Source organism: Pelophylax lessonae (assembly GCF_965119305.1).
Source record: "Pelophylax lessonae genome assembly, chromosome: 6".
Classification (NCBI taxonomy): domain Eukaryota; kingdom Metazoa; phylum Chordata; class Amphibia; order Anura; family Ranidae; genus Pelophylax; species Pelophylax lessonae.
In genome coordinates, this window is record NC_138773.1 from 11,685,693 (window position 1) to 11,705,431 (window position 19,739).

The 19,739-nt window shown below is 44.2% G+C and overlaps 1 protein-coding gene across 1 annotated transcript in view; it reads left to right on the forward strand.

Moving 5' to 3' along the window:
- The window catches only part of LOC309558404 (uncharacterized protein), a gene marked incomplete at its 3' end in the record, with an annotated part of 48,772 nt that extends 29,345 nt beyond the window's left edge, over nucleotides 1-19,427 (forward strand). The window contains exons 5-10 of the mRNA XM_082261478.1: nucleotides 2,909-2,983; nucleotides 9,509-9,583; nucleotides 12,065-12,148; nucleotides 13,310-13,381; nucleotides 13,479-13,562; nucleotides 19,368-19,427. Of these exons, the coding sequence (XP_082117604.1) occupies nucleotides 2,909-2,983; nucleotides 9,509-9,583; nucleotides 12,065-12,148; nucleotides 13,310-13,381; nucleotides 13,479-13,562; nucleotides 19,368-19,427 (450 nt within the window). The remainder of the gene's footprint in view (nucleotides 1-2,908; nucleotides 2,984-9,508; nucleotides 9,584-12,064; nucleotides 12,149-13,309; nucleotides 13,382-13,478; nucleotides 13,563-19,367) is intronic.
- Between the last annotated feature and the right edge of the window lie 312 nt (nucleotides 19,428-19,739).

The following is a 19,739-nucleotide window of genomic DNA, read 5'->3' on the forward strand; positions in this document are numbered from 1 at the left end:
CCCCTGGTCTGCCCTTACATCACAGTTTACAGAGTTCCCCATTACATCAGAGTCCCTAGCATTCTACAGAGTCTCCCTTTACATCAGAATTTGCAGATTCCCCCTCTTACATTAGAGTTCCCCTTTACATCAGAGTCCACAGATTCCCCCCTTACATCACATTGCCAAGCACTCTCCTTTACATCAGTGTCTCCTCTCTCTCCTTATATCAGTTCCCCCCCTCCCTCATACCTCAGTATCCCCCCATCCCCTTTCTTCAGTGTCCCCCGCCATTCAGACTCCACTTCTCAGCAGGAGGTGGAGCACTATGAGGTAGGGCAGGTCTGTACTTTGGGGAAAGAAGTTCCCTCCTCCGCTGAATGCTGGGGCCTGGGGCAGGCACTTCCTTGGTTGTAAGGATGACAGGTAATCCTTGCAACCAATAAACTTGACTGCGACAGATAGTGGCGGTGGGGGTGTCTCTGTGCTAGAGACTACAAGAATGAGCCAGCCAACAGCCAAGGTACTTTTAAGGACAGTTTGTCCCAACCACAGACTTATTCAGATGGGAAAAAATTGTATTTTCTTTACAAACTGTCTATGAAAATACAGATGGTTGGCAACTATGCTTAGACTCCTGAAAGAGATGATAGGGTTGATTTACTAATAGACTGTGCATTTTATAAGTGGAGTTGCACAAGAGCTTAGTAAGCTAAATCCAGGGCTTTTTTTCTCAGAGAATAGGTGCAGGAACTCACCTCTTTTGAGTCACTTCTTGTCTCCGTCCCCTACCCACCTACGAGCACCATCCCTTGGCTCCACCCCCTATCCACCTCCCGGAAGTGCCCCTTTTAGAGAATACAGAACCAGATATTATTTTGTGGTGCTAAATAATTTATATGGAATTTGTTAAGAACAAAAAGAAAAGCAGTAAAGCAGATCCCCCACAGCTAGCAACAATAGACCCTTCCCAGCAACAATACACCCCCAACAACAATAGATCCTGACAGCAAAAGCAGATTGCCCAGCAGCCAGCCCAGCATCAGTAGACACTCCAGCAGCCAGAAACAATAGACCTCTCCCTCAACAGTGGACCCCTTTCAGCAACAATTGACCCTCCAACAACACAAGCTCAACAAGCAACAATAGATCCCCCACCATCAACAATAGAGCTCCTCAGCAACAATAGACTGCTGTGCAAATATAGATGCCCCCCAGCAACAATAAATCCCCCAGCAACCAGCAACAATAGACCCATCCCTTAACAGTAAACCTCTTCCAGTAACAATTGAGCCCCCCCCCGCCCCATTAACATAAGCCCCCTCCCCCCAGCAACAATATATCCCCACTGCAACAATAATAGACCTCCCCAGCAACAATAGACTGCAATGTGAAATTAGATCTTCAGGAACAATAGATCCCCCAGCAGCCATGGACCCTTCAGCACAACCCAACACCCCTTGCTATTACATACATTGCTGGAGGTGGTGGAGGTGCCGGAACTGCGTTCCCCCGCGTTCCAGCTGAAAAAAAGCCCTGGCTAAATCTAAAAACCTTTTAAGGTTTGATGTGAATGCTTCCTTTCAAAAAGCTTCTTCTGCAAATCTATCCCAGTACCCAGATGTATGCAAGACCCATAGAAGTATGCTTGCAGCTAAAAGGCAGCTATGGTACCAAGAGATCCAATAATTTACCTTTGTGTCATCACCTGATGTAAAATTGAAATTCTTTTGCAAGCAGTGTGAGTTCAATAATTTGCTAAGGATGATATTTTAACCACTTTACCACCGGAGGATTTTGCTGTCTTACGTCCAGGCCACTTTTTGCGATTCAGCACTGTGCGACTTTAACTGACAATTGTGTGGTCATGCAACACCGTACCCAAACAAAATTTACATCCTTTTTTTTCCCACAAACAGAGCTTTCTTTTGATGGTATTTGATCACCTGTGCGATTTTTACTTTTTGCGCTATAAACAAAAAAAGAGCGACAATTTTGAAAAAATAACAATATTTTTTACATTTTTTTATATGAAATTCCCCCCCAAAAAATGTAAAAATCTAAATTTTTTAACATTTTAGGCCAATTTGTTTTCTGCTTCATATGTTTGGTAAAAAAAATCGCAATAAGCGTATTTTGATTGGTTTGCGCAAAAGTTAATGCGTTTACTAACTAAGGGAAAGATTTGTCATTTTTGGTTTTTTTTTTTTAACGAGTAATGGCGGCGATCTGCGATTTTTTTTTGCGGGACTGCGACATTGCGGCGGACAGATTGGACCCTTGACTGACATTTTTGACACTTTTGGGGGTACCAGTGACATTACTGCAGTAATCAGTGCTATAAATATGCACTGTTACTGTAAAAATGACACTGGCAGGGAAGGGGTTAATTTTATTGGAGAGGGAGGGGTTAATGTATGCCTGGTGCTTACTGACGTGTGTGGGGGGAGGTGACTGAGTGACACAGGGACAGATCGAAGGTTCAGCTATGCTGAACCCTGCAATCTGTCACTGTCTGTCACTTAGGAGATCCGCCCGCTTTGTTTACACAAGCGGGCGGATCTCCACACTCGATTCCCCGACGATCGGGGAAGAGCAGCGGCGATCACCGCCTCTCCTCCCCTGGCCCGACTCCCGCTGTGACTGAATACAGTGGGAGTGAGTGGGAGGGGGAGTGTCTGACGACGTAGGTCTACGTCGTCAGACCTACAAGAGCCACTTTGCCGCAGTAGAGCTCTAGTGAGCAGTGGCAAAGTGGTTAAAAGTTGCATCCATTATGAGGTATACTGAATCCCAGGAAGCTATATGTACTCTGGGATGTAAAGCCTGTATGTATCTGTATGTATTCTATTTCCTAATTTCACTGTGCAGTCGTCTTTATATGGTGTTCCAAGTGCATTCAGGTGACTTTGTTGTGTTGGACCAATAGGTACACCTTCTGCTGGTTTTGGCTTTATCAGGGATTATGTTCCGAGAAACGTATCGCTCACCGGATGGTAGAAATGTAAGTAGGACTTAGTTCTCTGTATGTGTCTTCTATGGTAGCCATGAAAATTAGAGAATTCAGCTATAACTGCATCAAAAAGAGGAAATACATCATATAAACCTTTATATAAAGATCAGTCAAATCATTTTTAGTTTGTCACATCGCAATCTATGGCCATCAACAATTTTATGTTGCATTGTTGTCCTCCATGCACAAAGAATTTCATCTCCTCCTTCTCACTCTCTATTAGGAACATTGAAAAAAAAAAAAGTCACATACACTGAGGTTAAAAAAAATGATCAGTCCAGTAAAAAAAATAATTTTTTGGTAGTGCTTAGGCCCATCTTGGCCTTAAAATCCATCAGTTTTTTTGTATATAAAAACTTGACATTGAAAGTCACACAACGTTAAAGAAGCATTCCCTCCAACCACTTTGCATTTTATTTTATATATACTGTGATTCTGTACTTGCCAAGTATGCTGCACAAATCTCCCTCCACTAAGCCTGGCTGCAGCCATTTTAACCGTGGGCAGCTGAAGCTGCTGCCTGTTTCACTTCCTGGATTTACATAGACACACAGAGGCACACAGACCCACACACACATACACACATATACAGACACACACATACACAACAAAAGTGAGTACACCCCTATGTGAAAATGTCCAAATTGGGCCCAATTAGCTATTTTAACAGTGTAAATTTGCTGTCCCCTCAAAATAACTCAACACACAGCCATTAATGTCTAAACCGCTGGCAACAAAAGTGAGTACACCCCTAAGTGACAATGTCCAAATTGGGCCCTATTAGCCATTTTCCCTCCCCGGTGTCATGTCTCTCATTAGTGTTACAAGGTCTCAGGTGTGAATGGGGAGCAGGTGTGTTAAATTTGGTGTTATCGCTCTCACTCTCTCATACTGGTCACTGGAAGTTCAACATGGCACCTCATGGCAAAGAACTCTCTGAGGATCTGAAAAAAAGAATTGTTGCTCTACATAAATATGGCCTAGGCTATAAGAAGATTGCCAAGACCCTGAAACTGAGCTGCAGCACGGTGGCCAAGACCATACAGCGGTTTAACAGGACAGGTTCCACTCAGAACAGGCCTCACCATGGTCGACCAAAGAAGTTTAGTGCATGTGCTCAGCGTCATATCCAGAGGTTGTCTTTGGGAAATAGACGTATGAGTGCTGCCAGCATTGCTGCAGAGGTTGAAGGGGTGGGGGGTCAGCCTGTCAGTGCTCAGTCCATACGCCGCACACTGCATCAAATTGGTCTGCATGGCTGTCGTCCGAGAAGGAAGTGTCTTCTAAGGATGTTGCACAAGAAAGCCGGCAAACAGTTTGCTGAAGACAAGCAGACTAAGGACATGGATTACTGGAACCATCTCCTGTGGTCTGATGAGACCAAGATAAACTTATTTGGTTCAGATGGTGTCAAGTGTGTGTGGTGGCAACCAGGTGAGGAGTACAAAGACAAGTGTGTCTTGTCTACAGTCAAGCACGGTGGTGGGAGTGTCATGGTCTGGGGCTGCATGAGTGCTTCCGGCACTGGGGAGCTACAGTTCATTGAGGGAACCATGAATGCCAGCATGTACTGTGACATACTGAAGCAGAGCATGATCCCCTCCCTTCAGAGACTGGCCTCCGGGGCAGTATTCCAACATAACGACCCCAAACACACCTCCAAGACAACCACTGCCTTGCTAAAGAAGCTGAGGGTAAAGGTGATGGACTGGCCAAGCATGTCTCCAGACCTAAACCCTATTGAGCATCTGTGGGGATCCTCAAACAGAAGTAGGAGGAGCGCAAGGTCTCTAATCTCCACCAGCTCCGGGATGTCATCATGGAGGAGTGGAAGAGGACTCCAGTGGCAACCTGTGAAGCTCTGGTGAACTCCATGCCCAAGAGGGTTAAGGCAGTGCTGGTGAATAATGGTGGCCACACAAAATATTGACACTTTGGGCCCAATTTGGACATTATCACTTAGGGGTGTACTCACTTTTGTGGCTAGCTGTTTAGACATTAATGGCTGTGTGTTGAGTTATTTTGAGGGGACAACAAATTTACACTGTTATACAAGCTGTACACTCACTACTTTACATTGTAGCAAAGTGTCATTTCTTCAGTGTTGTCACATGAAAAGATAGAATAAAATATTTACAAAAATGTGAGGGGTGTACTCACTTTTGCGAGATACTGTATATAGCACCAGGAGTTTGTGCAGCAAACACAATATAGAAAAAAAGTGGGGCTTTAGAGGCTCAGGTGAGGTGGTCAGAAGACTTAAACGCCACACAGTAATTATTAAAATTGCATTTTATTAAGTATCAATCAATAAAAAGGCATAAACCATGCCTAAAAGACACACATATATATATATAATAAACACATATGTTAAAAATCAGAACACTGTGTAGGTAGTATTCTGATATTTTTCTATATTGTGTTTGCAGCATACAGGGGTGCGGCTCATATCTTACGGCAATTTTCTTTATGTAAGGAGTTTGTGCAGTTTTTTTACAATATAAGGGCAGACAGTATAGTTACAATACAAGATGGTTAGGAGGGTCCTGCTCATAAAAAGCTTACAATCTAATAGCACATAAGCTAATAATTGTGAGGGATGAGCTGATAAAAAAATTTAAAATTTCAGTTGTTAGTTGGAGGCAGGTTAGGTCTGGCTGAAGAGATACGTTTGTAGGGATCACCTAAAGGTGGCTAGCATAGGAGATTGCCAGGCAGATTAAGGTTGAGAGTTCCAGAAGATGGGAGAGGCTCTGGAGAAGTCCTGAAGGTGAGCATGAGAGGTGGGGACAAGAGAGATAAAGAGCAGGAGGTTTTTGGAGGAACAAAGAAGATGGTTTGGGGTGATATTTGAAGACAAGATTGATGATGCAGCTTGGGGGAGATTTGTGAATGGCCGTGTATATTGTTATTAGTATGTTGAATTTAATTTTCTGGGCAATCAGAAGTCAGTTAAGGGATTGACAGAGAGAGGTGGTGGACACTGAGTGGAGGCTAGTGGAAGGATTAGCAGAGAGGGGTGGTGAACACTGAGCGGAGGCTAGTGAAGGGATTAGCAGAGAGGGGTGGTGGACACTGAGCGGAGGCTAGTGGAGGGATTGGCAGAGAGAGGTGGTTGACACTGAGCGGAGACTAGTAGAGGGATTGGCAGAGAGAGGTGGTAGACATTGAGCGGAGGCTAGTGGAGGGATTAGCAGAGAGGGGTGGTGGACATTGAGCGGAGACTAGTAGAGGGATTGGCAGAGAGAGGTGGTAGACATTGAGCGGAGGCTAGTGGAGGGATTAGCAGAGAGAGGTGGTGGACACTGAGTGGAGACTAGTAGAGGGATTGGCAGAGAGAGGTGGTGGACATTGAGCGGAGGCTAGTGGAGGGATTAGCAGAGAGGGGTGGTGGACACTGAGCGGAGGCTAGTGGAGGGATTAGCAGAGAGGGGTGGTGGACACTGAGCGGAGGCTAGTGGAGGGATTAGCAGAGAGGGGTGGTGGACACTGAGCGGAGGCTAGTGGAGGGATTGGCAGAGAGAGGTGGTGGACACTGAGCGGAGGCTAGTGGAGGGATTAGCAGAGAGGGGTGGTGGACACTGAGCGGAGGCTAGTGGAGGGATTGGCAGAGAGAGGTGGTGGACACTGAGTGGAGGCTAGTGGAGGGATTGGCATAGAGAGGTGGTGGACACTGAGCGGAGGCTAGTGGAGGGATTGGCAGAGAGAGGTGGTGGACACTGAGCGGAGGCTAGTGGAGGGATTAGCAGAGAGGGGTGGTGGACACTGAGCGGAGGCTAGTGGAGGGATTAGCAGAGAGGGGTGGTGGACACTGAGCGGAGGCTAGTGGAGGGATTGGCAGAGAGAGGTGGTGGACACTGAGCAGAGGCTATTGGAGGGATTAGCAGAGAGAGGTGGTGGACACTGAGCGGAGGCTATTGGAGGGATTAGCAGAGAGGGGTGGTGGACACTGAGCGGAGGCTAGTGGAGGAATTAGCAGAGAGGGGTGGCAGACATTGAGTGGTTGGTAAGGTGGATAAGGCTGGCAGTAGCATTCATAATATATAGAGTGAAGAGGGGATAGCCTATGGAGATGTAGGTCTATGAGTAGAGAGTTGCAATAATCAAGGTGAAAGATAGCAAGGGAGTGAATGAGTAGTTTGGTGGTTTCAATAGTTAAAAAGGGGCAATTTTTCGAGATATTACGGAGGTGAAGTCTACAAGCTTTTGACGGTGATTGGATTTGGGGCCAAAAGGACAGCTCAGAGTCTATGATTTCATCTATTATCCTGGAGTGAGGATAGGTTTATTGTTGATCTAGACGGAGAAGTCAGGGGAAGGGGCATGGGCAGGGTGGAATATTACGAGCTTGGTTTTAGAAAGATTGAGTTTGAGGTAGTGGTGTGACATACATGCTGATATGTCAGTTAGTCAGTTAGTAATGCGAGAGGTGCCTGAAGGAGTAAGGAGAGGAGAAAAGAGAAAGATTTGGGTGTCATCAGTGTAGAGATGCTATTGGAATCCATGGGAGATTCTCAAGTGACCAAGGGAGGAGGTGTATATAGAGAAGAGAAGGGGTCCAAGAACAGAGCCTTGGGGACCCCTACAGAAAGAGGAAGTTGAAAGGAGGAGATGGAGTTAAAGGGAACACTGAGAGAGAGCTGTATTAGATAGGAAGAGAATCAGAAAAGAGCAGAATCTTGCAGGCCAAGGAAGTGGAGTTTATTGAGAAGGAGTGGGTGGTCAAGAGTATCAAAGATCACAGAAAGGTCTAGGAGTAAGAGTGTAGAGTAGTAGTTGGTTTTAGCATTTAGTAAATCAATAGTGAGTCTTAGTATGGCAGGTTCTGTGGAGTGCTGCAAGCGAATGCCAGACTATAAGGGACCGAGAAGGTTGTTTTCAGTGAGGTAGGAGCTCAGATGGTTGTAGACTACTTGCCAAGTGTTACTCATTTATTATTAATTCACGGGGATCTGTGCATGAGCCAATAGCCTAATGAGAATGTACACTATATTACCAAAAGTATTGGGACACCTGCTTTTGCAAGCACATGCACTTTAATGGCATCCCAGTCTTAGCTTTAACAGCTTTAACTCTTCTGGGAAGCTTGTCCACAAGGTTTAGGAGTGTGTCTATGGGAATGTTTAACCATTCTTCCAGAAGCGCATTTGTAAAGGTCAGGTACTGATGGAAGATAAGGCCTGGCTCGCAGCCTCTGCTCTCATTCATCCCATAGGTGTTCTATCGGGTTGAGGTCAGGACTCTGTGAAGGCCAGTCATGTTCCTCCACCCCAAACTCGCTCATCCAGGTCTTTTTGGACCTTGCTTTGTGCAATTTGGTTACATAGTTACATAGTTAGTGAGGTTGAAAAAAGACATCAGTCCATCCAGTTCAACCTATAGTCCATCCAGTTCAACCTATGTGGAGGGGGGATTATGGTATGGGTTGTTTTTCAGGGGTTGGGTTTGGCCCCTTAGTTCTAGTGAAGGGAGCTCTTAAGGCGTCAGCATACCAAGACATTTTGGAAAATTTTATGCTCCCACCTTTGTGGGAAGAGTTTGGGGATGGCCCCTTTGTGCTCCAACATGACTGCACACCAGTGCACAAAGCAAAGTCCATAAAGACATGGATGAGTTTAGGGTGGAGGAACTTGACTGGCCTGCACAGAGTCCTAACCTCTACCCGATAGATCACCTTTGGGATGAATTAGAATGGAGACTGCAAGCCAGGCCTACTCTTCCACCTCACAAATGCGCTTCTGGAAGAATAGTTAAACATTCCCATAGACACACTCCAAAACCTTGTGGGCAACCTTCCTAGAAGAGTTGAAGCTGTTATAGCTGCAAAGGGTGGGCCAACTCAATATTGAACCCTACAAACTGAGACTGGGATGCCATTAAACTACAGTATATGTGCTTGTAAAGCCAGGCGTTCCAATACTTTTGGTAATTTATGCCTCGTTTCCACTGAGCAGTACGGTTCGGTTCAGTACGGTTCGGAACGGTACACCTTGATCAAGCTTGTGTTTTCACTGCCAACAGTACTTCAACAGTGTAGCTCCACCCTGTTGGTACGGTACTAATGTGCTTGGTACCCCAACAAAAGGGTCCCAAAAAAGTGGTACAGTACGGTTCGGAATTAGGGTACCATTCACAACTTTTGACAATGGAAATGGAAAAAATTGTGTACCGTACCGTACCGAACCGAACCGAACCATACCGCTCAGTGGAAACGAGGCTATAGTGTATATTGTATCTGAAGCTCCTCAGTGTGTCCCCCACCATCTACCTTGTCTTTTCTCTATTGCGATATTTGTGCCAGTTTTGCCCTCACCAATGTCTATATCCAGTTTTAAAGACCCCTGAACACTTAAAGGTTTTGCAAAGTCTTTAGTCATTTCTGCCCCCTTCCTTGATTACTGCCACCCCACACCCTAGGGTTCTCCTGTACACCTCTTATTGTACAGACAATTAGGTGACTTCTGAATTGTTCTAATTATTGTGTGTTAATATTTTTTTTTCTTTTTTCACACACAGTGGTTTCTTGCTAGCTTTTGGACATTTGGGGTCGCCAGGGCTTATTTCAGGAGGCCATCACAACCATTTTGGTTTGTAAGTATGCAATGATGTCTTTTTACGGTATAACTATGCTCCTTCATGACAGTTTAATCAAGTTCCTAACCAAGTTAATGTAATGCACGAGCCTCGTAAAGTGATCAAAAAACTTCCTTTACCTTCCGTGACAGAGCCAAATCCTCCTTCATTAGTGTTTTGCTTGTTCCCTCTTCCAGACACTGAAGCATACAAGTAGGATGGTTTCAGCAACAGTGGCAGTGCTGTCAATCCAGAAAGCAGTGGACAGATCTAGGTGTGGCCAGGTGGTGATTATCAAGCTATAGGCTTGTGAGAAAGCAGTGACAATGCTGATAGTCACATCCCTGTAACTCTCACTTTAGTGCAAGCAGGCACAGCATTTAGGAGAGTGAAAACCACACTGTGAATTCAGAAGCAGTGCAGCATTGTTGCCACTCCAGAAAGCCGCATTGGGTAAATTTCACTACAAGATCAATAGGTATTTGTAGGACTTGGCAGGGGGGCTAAGAGAAAGCTGTAAATGCAGATAGACATATCATTAAGTGCTGCAGCATATATTTTTTAATAGATGGACAGGATATCACAAGAGTTTTCCTTAATTTACTCTTAAAAATGGTTGAATACCTTATTGCTAAGAAAGTGAAGAACCCAGTTGGCCGATATAAAAATACAACCTCCTACATGGAACTGTTCCTGGAATTAACACGTTTCACAGTGACTGTGTCTATCTCTACCTGTTCCTTCCAAGTTCCTTTTTACATTTTAGTCATAGTTTCTTCATATATTGACCCTGTATAAGATGGATGATTTCTGCCTCCATAATACAAGGTTCATTGGGCACTCAGTGGGCTCAGGAGACACAGAGGTTGCTGGAGGCACAAGAGTGCTGGGTTATCTGGAGGCACAAGTCACTGGAGTGCTGGGGTCACTAAGGTCACCAGAGTACTAGGGGCACTGGAGATACTTGGTCATTGGAGTGCAGGGGTCTCTGGAGGCACAGGAGTGCAATAGTCCCTGAAGACACAGAAGCACTGGGGTCACTGGAGACACTGGGGTCACCGAAGTTCTAGGGGCACTGGAGACACTTCAGTAACTGGAGTGTGGGGGTCTCTGGAAGCACAGGAGTGCAGGGGTCCCTAAAGCCACTGGTGAACTGAGGTTACCGGAGACACTGGGGTCACCAGAGTGCAAGTGGCACTGAAGACACTTCAGTAATTAAAGTGTGGGGTCTCTGGAAGCACAGGAGTGCAGGTGTGACTAAAGGCACTGGTGCACTGAGGTTACTGGAGACATTGAGGTTACCAGGGTGCAAGTGGCACTGGAGACACTTAAGTAACTGGAGTGTGGGGGGTCTATGGAAGAACAGGAGTGCAGGGGTCTCTCCAAAGACACTGGTGCACTGAGGTCACCAGAGTGCAAGTGGCACTGAAGACTCTTCAGTAATTAGAGTGCGGGGGTCTCTGAAAGCACAGGAGTACAGGTGTCACAAAAGGCACTGGTGCACTGAGGTTACTGGAGACATTGAGGTTACCAGGATGCAAGTGGCACAGGAGATACTTGGGTCACTGGAGTGCAGGGGTCTCTGGAGGCACAGGAATGCAGGGGTCCCTGAAAGCACTGGATGACTGGAGAGACCTTTGAAGCACTAGGGCCACTTGAGACACGTGGGTCACTGGAGTTCAGGGGTTTCTAATAGCACAGGTGTGCAGGGTTCAGTGGAGTGCACTGGTGTCAGAGTCACGGGAAACACAGGGAATGCTGGAGGCTCAACCTACGAGTAGCAAAGTGTTGCTTGAATGTGGAGAAATGCTCCACTTACCTGTGAGAGCTGATTGGCTGTGATGATAGCCAGGGCTGCCATGGGGGGGGGGGGGCAGTCCATACACATATTGGGGGCCTGGGAATCCAACTAATGAGATTGAGTTGTTGCTGTTGTAGGAACAAGCAATTGCTAAAGCAGGGCAGCCGCAGAGTAAGCCGATGCAGCCGAAGGGATGTCTCTTTGCTGGATTGGGCTTTCTCTTTGCTGAATATTTGAGGCCATGTCTTTGCTGGATTGGGATGTTTCTTTGCTGAATATTTGAGGCCATGTCTTTGCTGGATTGGGATGTTTCTTTGCTGAATATTTGGGGCTTTATCTTTGCTGGATTGGATTCATTTTCATATATTAAGTTGTAAGAGTAAATAAAAGTGTGTGCACTGAAGGACTCGGTGGGATGGCCAGAGGGCAGGCCCTGGGGAATATTGGTTGTCAGGCCTGGAGGGGCCCAGGCGTAAAATTTCTGATGGCTGCCCTGGTGATGGCACTTCGGGTGTAACCCAGAAGTGCCATTGAAGACGTGTCAAAGAGAAGACCCAATGCTGGATTGAGAATGAGTTGAGTGTGACAGACATCCATACATCCATCCTTTCATCTCTTAAAAGTTACATTTTGTAATTGTGTATTTGTGTCTGGTGTTGTTTAGTCAAAATATTAATACAAATGTAACTCTATTCTAGAATCCCCAGATTCATTCCATGTTTTCCTGGATCGAGACTCTGGTCAGTTTGTACAACTTTTACTACAGACGCAGCATTTCTAATGTAAGTTTAAGTTGAATATTTTCTGTATGTCCTTCTCAGGTACTTAACTCTGCGATACCCAAGATAACACGATCACCGATCAGTCCTAAAGTGTCATCATTCAAAAAGTCTTTAACCACTTCTGGACCGGAAGATTTCCCCCCTTAACCACTTTACCACTAGAGCATTTTGCTGTCTTACGTCTGGGCCACTTTTTGCGATTCGGCGCTGTGCGACTTTAACTGAAAATTGCGCAGCCGTGCGACGCCGTACCCGAAATTTACGCCCTTTTTTCCCACAAACAGAGCTTTCTTTTGGTGGTATTTGATCACCTGTGCGATTTTTACTTTTTGCGCTATAAACAAAAAAAGAGCGTAAATTTTGAAAAAATAACAATATTTTTCACATTTTATTATATGAAATTCCCCCAAAAAAATGTAAAAATCAAAATTTTTTAAAATTTTTGGCCAATTTGTTTTCTGCTACCTATGTTTGGTAAAAAAAAAATCACAATAAGCGTATTTTGATTAGTTTGCGCAACTAAGGGAAAGATTTCTGTCATTTTTTTTTTAACGAGTAATGGCGGCGGGACTGCAACATTGCGGCGGACAGATCAGACCCTTGACTGACATTTTTGACACTTTTGGGGGTACCAGTGACATTACTGTAGTAATCAGTGCTATATATATGCACTGTTACTGTAAAAATGACACTGGCAGGGAAGGGGTTAATTTTATTGGAGAGGGAGGGGTTAATGCATGCCTGGTGCTTACTAATGTGTGTGGGGGGAGGGGACTGAGTGACACAGGGACAGATCGCAGGTTCAGCTACGCTGAACCCTGCAATCTGACCCTGTCTGTCACTTAGGAGATCCGCCCACTTTGTTTACGCAAGCGGGCGGATCTCCAGACTCGATTCCCCGACGATCGGGAAAGAGCGGCGGTGATCACCGCCGCTCCTCCCCTGGCCCGACTCCCGCTGTGACTGAATACAGCGGGAGCGAGGCTCCAGCGGTGCGTGCGCGCCGCCCACAAGGGGAGGAGTCCAGCGACGTAGGTCTACGTGGCTGGATGGGAACGAGCCACTTTGCCGCAGTACAGTCAATGTGACTGGTCGGCAAGTGGTTAATTAAAATAGAATGATTTGTATTATAATTTTTTGCCCTTGTTTTTGTTTCTCTAGGCTGTACTTCCGGCCTCATGGCTTCTGGCCAGTTTAAGCCTCCCTCATAATAATAGGCGCCAATCCCAAATGGTAAGTCAATTCCTAGTCCCCCATTTGTGTACAATCATAATATTTTTTTTCCTTTGTTCCATATGTTATTTAAATAACTGTGTTTAATTTAATTTAGAATCAATTGGTCTTGAAGACGATGGGTTATGGTCTGGTGCTGTACACCTTTTGGAAAGGTTGGGAGATGCGTGATACCACCGATGTGAGTCAACAATGTTGTGTTATGCTTTATCAGTTTCCTATGAATCCAATCTAAAGTGAAAGAGTTGGGGACAGGGGCAGACTGGCAACTTTCAGCCCAGGGGGCAAGTACAAACCAGAGGCCCATGGTGCAACGACTTGGCCCTCTCTCACTTTCCCTCACCCCCCCTCCCACTCTCCCAATCCTCCTCCTGACCCCATTCTAGGCTGAAGCCCTGCTCCAGATACTCTCTACTTACCAGCTAAATCTGGGTTCCCGACCTGGCCAGCAAGGAGAGGTTGTGGGAGCTGGGACAGCTCGGTTGGGGTTCACCAGGGCAGAAGAGTCTCCAGCAGTGGCGGCTGGTGCTCCATGGGCCTGGGGGGGTGGCAGACGGACCACATCATTCCCCCCCGCAGACCACACCAGCCTGCACACCATACCCCACCCCCCTGGGTCGCCGGCTCACCGGATCACTCACCATGTGGAGGGCGGGCAGGCAGGCAGTAGCGGCGGCGGCAGCTTCTTCTCAGTCTCTTGCATTTCCTCCCTCCTCCTCCACCTTGGCCAGTCGGGAAACAGGTCTCAGTACCTGCTTCCTGATTGGCCAGGAGGAGGATCCATGTGACAATAGCGAATATTCATCCACTATTGTCACACAACTGGGTGGGCTCGGGGCGCTGTGCTCTGCGCCCCGAGCCCACCCTTTTTTGAAGCCTATTAGAGCCTCTGGATCTAATCACGTGCTTAAAAAAAAAAAACATTGGAATCCATGCGTCCGGTGCACTGCATGTAGATTAGGGGGCCGGGCACATGGATAGGGGGGGGCGGCGCCCCTGCACCCCCAATGGGCAGGCCGCCACTGGTCTCCAGTAGGGCATGGAACCAGCCTCTGCTCAGACACAGTTTTCACCATCCATGCTGGGTGGGGGGGGGGGCCTGCGCTTTGTCCTTGTCTTCAACCTGCATTCAGTAGGTCAGCGGCAGGGACTTTTTACTTCTCTTCACCAGGAATCCTTTTGGCATGTCTGTGGCAGAAGCAGTGCAGCCTTTTTACGGGTCATCAGAGCAGTCCTGGGGGCAATTGCCCGCCCCCGCCCCCTGGCCCAGTCCTCCCCTGGTTGGGGATCTGATTTTCCCCATTGGCAACAGCTTATGGGAGAAATTTATGAACAGACAAGGATCAGGGCAGGAGGTCATTAAATAGTTACAAGGTCAGAGTAGAGGTCATGGTACAGACAGAAGGTTGATCAGGTATCGGGCAAACAGAGTCTTACTTGACAGGCAGACATCCAGTGCTAGCAGCAGATATATTGGGGTCATCTCACAGGATGGGGCAGGTAACATACAGGCAGAGTCATATTATAGGAAACCGAGGACAAGCTGAAGAGGTAACCATAGTAGAAGTCAGAATATAAAAAACAGGACCTTGAAGCAATGGCAGGGACCATCAGGAGCCCTTTGGTCAGGAACTGCTCCAGTGCACCAAGCAGGCTTTTAAACTTGCCATATTGTGGTATCTCAGGTGTGATGGAGGGTGGCTGCACTTATCTTTCAGGTATATGTAAGAGTGGAGACACACTGGGCACTCAAAGGAGTGTTGAAGTGTTGCCCTCCCATTTAACTTAATAGCATACAATCAAACAAGATTTTATACTTTGCAACACTCAAAAGAACAATTACATAAAATATCTCACAATCTTTAAATACAAAACTTAAAATTTGATATTGCAGATATACATATATATTAAAGTGTATGTGTGTATGCCACAATATGTCCTTTTTTAGAAATAAAATACACTTACCACATTCAAACTACAGTGATAGCCGCCATTTACCGAGTCCAGTGCTGAGCGGCTGCAGTTCTGCTGCTGACGGGAGACCCAGGCAAGCCGCAGAAGGAGGTGGAAGGGAGGGAGGGGGGGGACGTCCCCTCCAGCTCCTTGTAATGACAGCCGATTGGCTTTTCAGCCACATCGGTTGTCATTACAAGACAGTTGACCATGGGCTATGGACGCCGGTACCGGGGTGATGCCTCTTGCTGCAGGCATCACTCCGGTACAGCACTTTCCAATATATCGGGGAAAGTGCATATCGGCCCTCAATATATCAACTTTGCCGATAATCGGTTGATCCCTAATTGGTAGTTTTGGCAGTGTGGGCGGTGCCAAGTCCTGCTGGAATTCAAAATCAGCATCTTAAAATCTCACTACATGGAATTTCATTGTTAGTTGCACTCAGCGTATTAATATTACTACTTACCTGTATTTTGACATGGCAGTGCAGCATATTTAACTCATGACCATGTATGTACATTGTTTCAATTTTAATGAAAAATAATTGAAAAGGAAAATTAAATTTTCATAAAGCTGGTCAGCAGAGGGAAGCATGAAGTGCTCTAGAATTTCCTGCTAGAGGGCTGCACTGACTTTGGACCTGATAAGACACAGAGGACCAACACCAGCAGATGACACGGCTCCCCAAATCATCACTGACTGTGGAAACTTCACACTGGACCTCATGTGACTTGGATTCTGTGCCTCTCCACTACTCCTCCAGACTCTGGGACCTTGATTTCCAAATGAAATGCAAACTTTTCCACAGTCCGTGATGGTCTGTGGAGATTGATATGTTATGCTTTAATACCAATGGCCTTTGGTTACGCACCCTTCGTTTAGTGAGCATTGTGGTAATGAGGTATGCATACTTGTATTATGTTAAAGCGGAGTTCCACCCTGGATTTTTTATTTTTTTTTTTAATACCCCCGGGACAGTCAGGGCTAGTGCATTCCACAATGGCTAGCCTCTGATCTGTCCCGGGTTGCACTTACCTGTTAGGACAAATACTTACCTTGCAAACGTCTTGTCCAGCGCTGCCATCTCAGATGTGGGCAGCTTGAAGCCAGCGCGTCCTCTTCGGCGTCTTCTTCCGCCTTCTTTGGTCCCACGATGCTCTGCGCCGGCCCCGACGTCACTTCCGGGTCGCGCGCGTCATCCCTCCACAGCTTCTGGGCATGCCCAGAAGCTGTTTAGAAGGGGATGACGCGCGCGACCCGGAACTGACGTCGGGGCCGGTGCAGGCGCAATGATTCCTGGGAGCTATGACGTCCAGCTCCCAGGAATCATTGCAGAGCCAGGAAGTGACGACGGGCCGCGGCCGAGGAAGGAGGAAGAAGGAAGTAAGGTAAGTATATTTTCTTCGCTACGAGGTAAGTAAAAAAAAAAAAAATATGCGATTATCCATTTCTTTTTCAGGTGACCCAGAGCGAGAAGATGGAGGTAAGTATAAAAATAGGGTGGAACTCCACTTTAACCACTTCTGGACCGGGCCTTTTTCTGACCCTTGTTGTTTACAAGTTAAAATCAGTTTTTTGTTTTTTTTTTGCTAGAAAATTACTTAGAACCCCCAAACATTTTATATATATATTATTATTTTTTTTAGCAGAGACCCTAGAGAAAAAAATAGAAATTGTTGCAACATTTTTTATCACACCATATTTGCACAGCGGTCTTACAAACACAATTTTTTTCTGGAAAAAATAAACTTTTTTGAATTAAGAAATAAGAAAACAGTAAAGTTAGCCCAATTTTTTTTATAATGTGAAAAATAATGTTACGCCAAGTAAATAGATACCCAACATGTCATGCTTCAAAATTGCGCATGCTCGTGGAATGGCAACAAACATTGGTACTCAAAAATCCCATAGGCGACACTTTTTGCTAGAGAATTACTTAGAATCCCCAAACATTATATATATATATATATATATATATATATATATATATATATATATATTTTTTTTTTAGCAGAGACCCTAGAGAATAAAATGAAAATCGTTGCAACATTTTTTTATCACACACCATATTTTCACAGAGGTCTTACAAATGCAATTTTTTTGGGGAAGAATATACTTTTTTGAATTAAAAAATAAGAAAACAGTAAAGTTAGCCCAATTTTGTTATAATGTGAAAAATAATGTTACGCCGAGTAAATAGATACCCAACATGTCATGCTTCAAAATTGCACGCTCGTGGAATGGTGACAAACATTTGTACTTAAAAAATCCCATAGGTGACACTTTTTGCTAGAAAATTACTTAGAACCCCCAAATATTATATATATATATATATATATATATATATATATATATATATATATATATATTTTTTTTTTTTTAGCAGAGACCCTAGAGAATAAAATGAAAATCGTTGCAACATTTTTTTATCACACCTTATTTTCACAGAGGTCTTACAAATGCAATTTTTTGGGGAAAAATACACTTTTTTGAATTAAAAAAAAAATAAGAAAACAGTAAAGTTAGCCCAATTTTTTTTTTTATAATGTGAAAGATAATGTTACGCCGAGTAAATAGATACCCAACATGTCATGCTTCAAAATTGTGCACACTCCTGGAATGGTGACAAACATTGGTACTTTAAAAATCCCATAGGAGACACTTTTTGCTAGAAAATTACTTAGAACCCCCAAAGCATTATATATATATATATATATATATATATATATATATATATATTTTTAACAGAGACCATGGAGAATAAAATGGAAATCATTGTAACATTTTTTTATAACACCATATTTGCACAGCGGTCCTACAAACGCAATTTTTTCTGGAAAAAATACACTTTTTTGAATTAAAAAAATTAGAAAATAGTAAACTTAGACCAATTTTTTTATAATGTGAAAAATAATGTTACACCAAGTAAATAGATACCCAACGTGTCATGCTTCAAAATTGCGCACACTCATGGAATGGCGAAAAACATTGGTACTTAAAAATCCCATAGGCGACACTTTTTGCTAGAGAATTACTTAGAATCCCCAAACATTATATATATATTTTTTGTAGCAGAGACCCTGGAGAATAAAATGGAAATTGTTGCAACATTTTTTTTATCACACCGTATTTGCACAGCGGTCTTACAAATGCAATTTGTTTGGAAAAAAATACACTTTTTGAATTAAAAAAAAAGGAAACAGTGAAGTTAACCCAAATTTTTTTTTAATGTGAAAGATAATGTTAAGCCGAGTAAATAGATACCCAACATGTCATGCTTCAAAATTGCGCACGCTCGCGGAATGGCGACAAACATTGGTGCTTAAAAATCCCACATTTTGAAAATTTTTACAGGTTACCAGCTTAGAGTTACAGAGGAGGTCTTGGGATAGAATTATTTCTCTCGCTCTAATGATTGCGACGATACCTCACATGTGTGGTTTGAACACCGTTTACATATGTAGGCATGACTTGTGTATGCGTTCACTTCTGCGCGCGTTTTAACGGGGACGGAGCGCTTTAATTTTTTTTCCTATTTTTTTTTATCATTTTTTTTTTTTTTTACACTGTCCTTTAAAAAAAAACAATTTTTTTGATCACTTTTATTCCTATTACAAGGAATGTAGACATCGATTGTAATAAAAATAAGCATGACGGTGGGTGGTCTGTACGTGGTAAAGCTGGACTAATGTAACTATGCTATAAAAATCATACCCAGGGTTCAGCTTTTAATGCTGAGTCTCTGACATGGAACTAGCATACAGCTCAGGGGCAAGGACTTCTCATAGACTTCAAGGACTTCTCATAGACTTCAAGGACTTCTCATAGACTTTGCATGCTGGATACGTATTTCGAGACAGAAAATAATAAGGCCAGAAACAACCAGGCAGCTAGCATTTTCCGATGGTCAGCAATGGCAGACTTCATCCTTGTCTCAATAACAGATCCCATTAATTAGTTTGAATGAAAGCATCTCACATGGAGGAACCAAAATGAATTGTGGATGACTTCCTGATCTTCTTATTTCTAGGTATCGGAGTTGATAGTCCAGGCAGTCCTGTGTTCCCCGTGCATTCTGGGAGCTCCATGATTTCACCACCAAAGGAGAGATGACCATGACATACCGAAAATATACAAAAAGAAACATTCTACCTCTATGCTGAATGTTGAACAACCTCCTCTTCCACCATTGTAACCAAATACTTACTAATAAAGTTTGACAAAATAGTTCTCTTTTTAACGTTTAAAGTTTACAAACATTTGTTTTTGAAATTTACTTTTATTAGAATTTGCTTTGGATTCCCATAAGAGGGAACATTGTAACTTTCCTTTTTATGATAGATGTGTATTTGATGACTTTTACTTTAAATTATGAAAATAATTTTGTAAAATAAATCAGTAC